Source organism: Coccinella septempunctata (assembly GCF_907165205.1).
Source record: "Coccinella septempunctata chromosome 6 unlocalized genomic scaffold, icCocSept1.1 SUPER_6_unloc_6, whole genome shotgun sequence".
In the NCBI taxonomy this organism is placed as follows: domain Eukaryota; kingdom Metazoa; phylum Arthropoda; class Insecta; order Coleoptera; family Coccinellidae; genus Coccinella; species Coccinella septempunctata.
In genome coordinates, this window is record NW_025408032.1 from 3,376 (window position 1) to 11,349 (window position 7,974).

The window sequence follows — 7,974 nt, forward strand, 5'->3', positions numbered from 1 at the left end:
GTATTCGATGGGCACGCGGAGAGGTGATGTCTCATGAATGGTCGGATGGGAGAGGACGAACGCACACGGCCACTTTTTTGTTTAAATTTTTAGAATTGAAATATGCAAAAGAGCATCGAATGTATTAGGGTTGTATTACATAACGCCCATGGGTTTTCAACTCAACATTTAACGAGTTATTTTCATCCGTTTAGGAGATTAATGCTGTTCAAACCAAGCCTAATTTGTGACAAACCATAATATGACCTCACACGAAAATGAGATATTAGTCATAAAAATTTTTTTCCGTAAACAAAAGTATATTTTCCCTACCATTCAATAATTGGGTTTATGGAAAAATTACGAAATAGGAACTATAGTTTCTAACGTTGCAATTTCTTTCCAACCAATTCTTTCGCAAAAAGAACAAAAAAAAACTATGAACATGAACATAGTTGAGAAAACACTTTCTCTAGCTGATTTTGTTGAAAATTTCTTCACGAGTCATTGAACATACGGGTTCCAAAATATGGCCTGTCGCCAGCCTTGATGAATCATCCCGGGGGATACAAGTGCATTCATCGTAAAGCTGAGCTTATCAGCCAAATCAAAGATTATAGAGTTAACTCTATAATCTTTGAGCCAAATAGTCCGCTTAACGACAAACAAGATTGGGTACTTCTACTTATAGTTTTCTAGAATTTAACCTTTGGTTCTTTGATGAGGAAGTTCGCGGCATCATTCTTGTCTTCATTATATCCTTCTGCTCATTCAATTCCCCTCAAATTATGAATAATAACAAGATGAAAAATAATCATTAACACTACAGTTTTCCCTCACACTCAAAATAGCATGTCATGAATTTTGTCATCAAGCGTTTAGATTTTTAGATTCGTCAATAAGAATTCGTTGAGACACAGCTGACACAAATATATGTTCATTCTCCAATTTCTCAACTGCTTAACAGAATGCTTTTCTGCTATTAAAATATGTGAGATTCATACAAAAAAAGCATTGCATTGATAGTTTGATTATACTCGTATTGCTATTTCTTTACATTCTTTTAATTGCCGAAAATTTTCGCCCCTCGAACCTTTTACATTTTTAGCCGATGGGATGTGGTTACACTTAAGTTTAGCCGGCTAAAGATAGAAGAAACTAACATTAGCAAATACCCGAAGCTAAACCTAAGTTTAGCCGGCTAATCTTAAGTTTATGTTCACACCTATCTTTAGCCGTAACATATATATACATTAATATGAACTTTGCAAAGAATTCCTTCCAACTTTTTCAATGTGTTTCAAAGTAGTTGACTAAATTTCCATTGAATTTATATTGAATATTAGTGTAATATAAATGCAATGATTAAAACACTAAATGCATCTTGGTCACTGCGTGCGATCTCACTTTTAGCTACCGAATTTTTTCTTCATCAATGCTTTTCTTCGTTTGTGCTCTCCCTCTAGTCTCATATCTTCAAGATCTTCCATTATACCCAATTTTGTACTGATTTGCTCTTCTTTCATCTGCTGTGAAAATGAGGACTCCATAATATCATCATCTTCTTCATCGACTTCCACATATTTTGACTTGTTATAACCAAATATTTCTCTGATATATTTAGAGTAATCCTCTTCTCCTTCTTCGGGACCATCATCAATGAAGTCATCCATTTCAGAATCATAATCTTCATCATCATCATCGATAATTCTTCGTTTTTTCATTTGCATTTTATTAGACATGGGTTTTCTCCTCACATCAGCTGGAGGAAAGTGTTTTGGTCTCAGATCATTTGGTGGGAACTGTTTTGGTTTAGACAATTCTCTTTGTAGCATTTCTTTCTCCTTAGTCTTATCCAACATTTTTTTGTCAGAGGGGCCTCTGCTGTTCACACTGATTTCTTTAGGATGCCTTTTAATGTCCTTTGAAGGCAAGCTATTCTTAGTTGTTCCATTATTGCTTTTGGTGGCAATTTTTGTAGATTTTTCTGTATAATTTGATACAGATTTTCCCAAATCTTTCATGGGATTATTGGAGGCACTTGGGACTGGTTTTTTAGTGTCAACTGGGGCCTTTGTTATGATATTCATTTTTCCAGCTGATGGATGTTTAGGACCCCAATCAATTTTTTTCCTAATTTCTGGTTCAGGATTTTGCATTTTATTATCAGCCTTATTAGAACTTGTTCGGGCTGTTGCTAATATTGACTGATTTGGCACTTTTGCTATTTTCGATTTGGCAGTTTCTGCTTCTTTATTAATTTTCTGTTTGGGCTCGCTTGGGTCAGGCTTAAGTCTTTCTTGTTTTCTTTCCTGCCACACCCTCATCCTTTCCATTTCTCTTCTCTGTTTCTTGGTAAGGGGACTTTCATCTTCTTTGCTTTTCTTCTCAATAACTATGGGTTCGAATTGTTTCTTTTCTGCTAGTTTGAGGAGCTCTGAAACAATGAAATCAATATTAGTTATAGCAAATATGACTTATACTAAAACATTATTCTTTTCTTATATACTAATCTACAAAACAGGTTATATGATGAAACAAACGAGGCCTTTCTTTAAAAAGATCACTTACATTCCAGATATTTGAAAAGATGAAAAAGTTTCCAATATGGTTCAGGAATGTCTACAAAAAAAAATTTATATCAAAAAAATTAAAGTTAATATTAGATCAATGAAATGGCAGATTGAAAAAAATCTTTGACTATGCCACTGCAGTCTACATAAAAAAAGTGGCTGTAAAATGTTACATATGTTTTTCAATATCATTGAAACTTTACAAAATAGGGGCACAAACTTAAGGAGCAGAAAAATGAGTTTTCAAAGGAAGATAAAGGGTTGCGGTCTTTGCCATTATCCATCATCTGCAAACCGATGGCAAAAACCTGCCATCCATTTTGGTGATGCCATCTATATTTTTCTAGCTCTCATGCTTTCAGATTCAATATTATCGATTTTTTTCCACCCTTTGCCCCACTTCTCAATATAGAGATAAAAGTTGAAATGACTTACCATTGAAATTCATCGGTGGAGGCATTTTAGGTTTATCAATCTTTGGTTTCTTAGCATCAGGTCTCTCATCAGCCATTCTCGATGGGGTAGACGGGAAGTTGTCATCTGGAGATGAGATGTCTTCTGGATTCTTATGTTTGCGTTTCCTCCTATGAGGCATCATTGCTTCTTCTTTCTCTTTTTCTAAAGCAGCTTTAACTCTATCTTTAGTTGAGCTCAGATTGGTATTAACTTTCTTTTTTTCTAACAAGAACTTTGGTGTCTTGTCTGGCATCTTACTATACTTTTCCATCATTTTATTATAAAAAGCAGATGCTTCTTGTGAAACATATCCATAATCATCTTCATCAGGTTGTGCAAGTCCAACTAGAGTAACGGCAGTATTGTCAGAATCCACTGCATCTTGAATAATGCAATGATTAAAACACTAAATGCATCTTGGTCACTGCGTGCGATCTCACTTTTAGCTATCGAATTTTTTCTTCATCAATGCTTTTCTTCGTTTGTGCTCTTCCTCTAGTCTCATATCTTCAAGATCTTCCATTATACCCAATTTTGTACTGATTTGCTCTTCTTTCATCTGCTGTGAAAATGAGGACTCCATAATATCATCATCTTCTTCATCGACTTCCACATATTTTGACTTGTTATAACCAAATATTTCTCTGATATATTTAGAGTAATCCTCTTCTTCTTCTTCGGGACCATCATCAATGAAGTCATCCATTTCAGAATCATAATCTTCATCATCATCATCGATAATTCTTCGTTTTTTCATTTGCATTTTTATTTTATTAGACATGGGTTTTCTCCTCACATCAGCTGGAGGAAAGTGTTTATGTCTTAGATCATTTGGTGGGAACTTTTTTGGTTTAGACAATTCTCTTTGTAGCATTTCTTTCTCCTTAGTCTTATCCAACATTTTTTTGTCAGAGGGGCCTCTGCTGTTCACACTGATTTCTTTAGGATGCCTTTTAATGTCCTTTGAAGGCAAGCTATTCTTAGTTGTTCCATTATTGCTTTTGGTGGCAATTTTTATAGATTTTTCTGTATAATTTGATACAGATTTTCCCAAATCTTTCATGGGATTATTGGAGGCACTTGGGACTGGTTTTTTAGTGTCAACTGGGGCCTTTGTTATGATATTCATTCTTCCAGCTGATGGATGTTTAGGACCCCAATCAATTTTTTTCCTAATTTCTGGTTCAGGATTTTGCATTTTATTATCAGCCTTATTAGAACTTGTTCGGGCTGTTGCTAATATTGACTGATTTGGCACTTTTGCTATTTTCGATTTGGCAGTTTCTGCTTCTTTATTAATTTTCTGTTTGGGCTCGCTTGGGTCAGGCTTAAGTCTTTCTGGTTTTCTTTCCTGCCACACCCTCATCCTTTCCATTTCTCTTTTCTGTTTCTTGGTAAGGGGACTTTCATCTTCTTTGCTTTTCTTCTCAATAACTATGGGTTCGAATTGTTTCTTTTCTGCTAGTTTGAGGAGCTCTGAAACAATGAAATCAATATTAGTTATAGCAAATATGACTTATACTAAAACATTATTCTTTTCTTATATACTAATCTACAAAACAGGTTATATGATGAAACAAACGAGGCCTTTCTTTAGAAAGATCACTTACATTCCAGATATTTGAAAAGATGAAAAAGTTTCCAATATGGTTCAGGAATGTCTAGAAAAAAAAATTTATATCAAAAAAATTAAAGTTAATATTAGATCAATGAAATGGCAGATTGAAAAAAATCTTTGACTATGCCACAGCAGTCTACATAAAAAAGTGGCTGTAAAATGTTACATATGTTTTTCAATATCATTGAAACTTTACAAAATAGGGGCACAAACTTAAGGAGCAGAAAAATGAGTTTTCAAAGGAAGATAAAGGGATGCGGTCTTTGCCATTATCCATCATCTGCAAATCGATGGCAAAAACCTGCCATCCATTTTGGTGATGCCATCTATATTTTTCTAGCTCTCATGCTTTCAGATTCAATATTATCGATTTTTTTCCACCCTTTGCCCCACTTCTTAATATAGAGATAAAAGTTGAAATGACTTACCATTGAAATTCATCGGTGGAGGCATTTTAGGTTTATCAATCTTTGGTTTCTTAGCATCAGGTCTCTCATCAGCCATTCTCGATGGGGTAGACGGGAAGTTGTCATCTGGAGATGAGATGTCTTCTGGATTCTTATGTTTGCGTTTCCTCCTATGAGGCATCATTGCTTCTTCTTTCTCTTTTTCTAAAGCAGCTTTAACTCTATCTTTAGTTGAGCTCAGATTGGTATTAACTTTCTTTTTTTCTAACAAGAACTTTGGTGTCTTGTCTGGCATCTTACTATACTTTTCCATCATTTTATTATAAAAAGCAGATGCTTCTTGTGAAACATATCCATAATCATCTTCATCAGGTTGTGCAAGTCCAACTAGAGTAACGGCAGTATTGTCAGAATCCTCTGCATCTTGAATAACAGATTGATTTGCAGATTTGGTCCGCTTCAACATGACATTCACACGCTTGACAGCCTTTTTATCCTGTAAAAGATTCATTACGAATTAGATATAAGCACAGTCAGGGGAAACTGAGAATAATTAAAAAAAAACCAAATCTTGTTATCTCAAGTTAATTTGGTTCTACATCGTAGTATAATTGAAAATGCACCTATGAACCTTTTCTTTACTTAGTTTACAGAGAAAAATTCTCCTCTCCTGATTCAAACATGTCTGCTTAAGAAAAGCTTTAACATGCCAACTGATAGGAACACTGTAACCTAGCCAACACCTCATAAATCTTTCCCTATGATCAACAAAACATTAATGTAAGGAATTTTATTTATGTATCAAGTTATAGCTTAGCAGGAAGAACGTTGACCCTTTGAAATTTTGTTATTTATTTATTCAACTAAATAAATGTTCATCACTACTACTACAAGTTTAAAAGTAAAAACAAAATGGCAAAAAAAAATTTGAAATCACAGTATTCACAGAGGTGCTGTAATTAGGGCACCATACACATCTACATTTCAAAACATTAATATTCATTAAAAATTCAAACCAAATGAATGAGAGAAAATCATGTACTAACCTTCGATCTCAAAGCTAATAACTCTTCTTTTTTTCTTTGAACTTCAAGCCTTTTTTGTCTCTCTTCTTCCTCCTTCTTTTCCAGAAACTTCCTTACATTGACTGATAACCGTGATTTATCTTTCTGCTCCTTTTTTGGTGGAGCAAACTTTGTGCTATAATATTTAATCGGCTGCAAAATTAAAAAGATATTTAGTATGAGATATTTAGCTCCTTTAAAGGGAGAATAAACAATATGTTAATCTGTAATCACATACCTCCTTCATAACTTCTTTATTCTTTTGAGCATTGTATAACAACGTTCCAAAATCCATCTTGACCGTAATTTTATAATACCAGAGGAAAACTGAAACTAAGTTTGGCCCAGAATAATTCAGAATATAAATATTCAATCACTCTGTTATGTGTGTTCAACACTGCGGTTAATCACGAACTGTCAACACAAACACAAGAAAGTTTACAAACTGACAACTGACGTGACCACAGAACATAGATTATCTGTGGACGTGACAATTTTGCAGTGTTGCCAACCGAGTGCCAAACTCAACTCCTTATTGAGTTCTTCTTCAACCTTATTTTTAGGCCATATTTTTTTAATCCTCTGTTAATTTATTAATTAATATTATTATATTAGTGTTTTTTCACAAGAAGTGAAATGTCCTAAGTAATCTGAGGTAACACCATAGACATATTAAACACATCTGTTTAATAGGTCTATTGCTAAAATTCACGGTATAAACAAATAATTAAGAGATTAAACGAACTTACCTTAAGTGAAGTTTGATCTTAATTAACGTGCGTTCAAAAAAATTCGTCGTCAAGTAGGCTATGGAATTTTGAACGTCGATATTTCGTGTCTAAACGTAATTCTTAGCTCGTGCTTTACTATTTTCCAGGAGAACTGTCATTTTAGCATTTTGGGTTGTTGAATTAAAAGTATCAGCAAATTATAAAGATGGTTTTTACGGACGTGTGAAAGACTTTTACTATTGAATTCTACTTCAAAATTGGAAAGAAAATTGAAGGAAAATATTCTGTTCCGGCGACTTCATTGTAGCCTATGTTGCTGTAGATTATTAAAAATGAATTTTTCCATTGTACTGTTTTGCGATGTGTTGACGAAACAGGTATGTTCAAACAAAAAAGGAAGTGGTATACCAAAAAAGAAAACTCTAGAGTTCAGTAATAATGAAAACATGGTGACAGAAGCTCGACAAACCTCTCTTTAGATTTTATCTCAAGTGGAGGGAGTATCCGTTGGCATATGCCACCCGATTTTGAAAAAAAGATATCCATTTGTTTCCATAAAGATTGAGATGTTATCAGAAAACTGAAAAGGTTGTGATTACCTAACCTTGTAGCATCCGAGAAAAATTGGAGTTCAGTATCATACTGAATTGATGCATACTGACAGTACCAAATCAGTCAGTCAAAGGCAAAATGTGGACCTACTTTCTTTTATGGAACTTCAATAGCAGAACGTTATGAAGGAGAAAGCATCATGCCTTTTTATAGCTGAATTGAATTTTAATAAATTGTCCAATAGCTATTTTCATGTAATTCAGTTCTTTTAGTTTAGTCATGGATTTTCAGTAATGACTGAATCAATTCAATATTTATAGAGAATTAATAAACATTTTATTGAGAATCCTACTGTGATTTATTCATATGACTGAAGTAACTAGAACCTTCTTACAAAAAAACATACTACCACGATCAATTCAAGATTCATGTCTCTTACGTATGAAAATAGTGGACGGTTAAAATTTTTACGAAGAACTTTTCTAACCGACTCAGAGTGTTTGGATTCTTGTCATCTTACTGAATGAAAGAAATGCTTTTCGAAAGTTGGGTGAAATTTACAGGTAACCTTTTCTGAAAAGTGCCTTTCCGTAC

General features: G+C 33.9%; 2 protein-coding genes across 2 annotated transcripts; both read right to left on the bottom strand.

Moving 5' to 3' along the window:
- Positions 1-1,259: 1,259 nt before the first annotated feature.
- On the bottom strand, positions 1,260-3,282 carry LOC123322513 (protein SPT2 homolog). Its single transcript, XM_044910457.1, has 2 exons — positions 2,988-3,282; positions 1,260-2,416 (listed from the first exon to the last, which is right to left on the bottom strand). The coding sequence occupies exons 1-2, from the start codon at positions 3,280-3,282 to the stop codon at positions 1,389-1,391; spliced, it is 1,323 nt and encodes a 440-aa protein (XP_044766392.1). The 3' UTR covers positions 1,260-1,388.
- Positions 3,283-3,425: 143 nt separating this feature from the next.
- On the bottom strand, positions 3,426-6,546 carry LOC123322512 (protein SPT2 homolog). Its single transcript, XM_044910456.1, has 4 exons — positions 6,336-6,546; positions 6,080-6,250; positions 5,055-5,529; positions 3,426-4,484 (listed from the first exon to the last, which is right to left on the bottom strand). Exons 1-4 carry the CDS (start codon positions 6,390-6,392, stop codon positions 3,451-3,453), a joined length of 1,737 nt encoding a protein of 578 aa, XP_044766391.1. The 5' UTR covers positions 6,393-6,546; the 3' UTR covers positions 3,426-3,450.
- Between the last annotated feature and the right edge of the window lie 1,428 nt (positions 6,547-7,974).

Excerpts from the sequence above, each read along its gene's own strand:
- LOC123322512 (XM_044910456.1), bottom strand. The coding sequence starts at position 6,392 with ATGGATTTTGGAACGTTGTTATACAATGCTCAAAAGAATAAAGAAGTT. Across the intron at positions 6,251-6,335 it reads ATAAAGAAGTTATGAAGGAG|CCGATTAAATATTATAGCAC; the intron begins GTATGTGATTAC and ends TTAATTTTGCAG. Across the intron at positions 4,485-5,054 it reads TCCACCGATGAATTTCAATG|AGCTCCTCAAACTAGCAGAA; the intron begins GTAAGTCATTTC and ends TCATTGTTTCAG.
- LOC123322513 (XM_044910457.1), bottom strand. The coding sequence starts at position 3,282 with ATGATGGAAAAGTATAGTAAGATGCCAGACAAGACACCAAAGTTCTTG. Across the intron at positions 2,417-2,987 it reads TCCACCGATGAATTTCAATG|AGCTCCTCAAACTAGCAGAA; the intron begins GTAAGTCATTTC and ends TCATTGTTTCAG.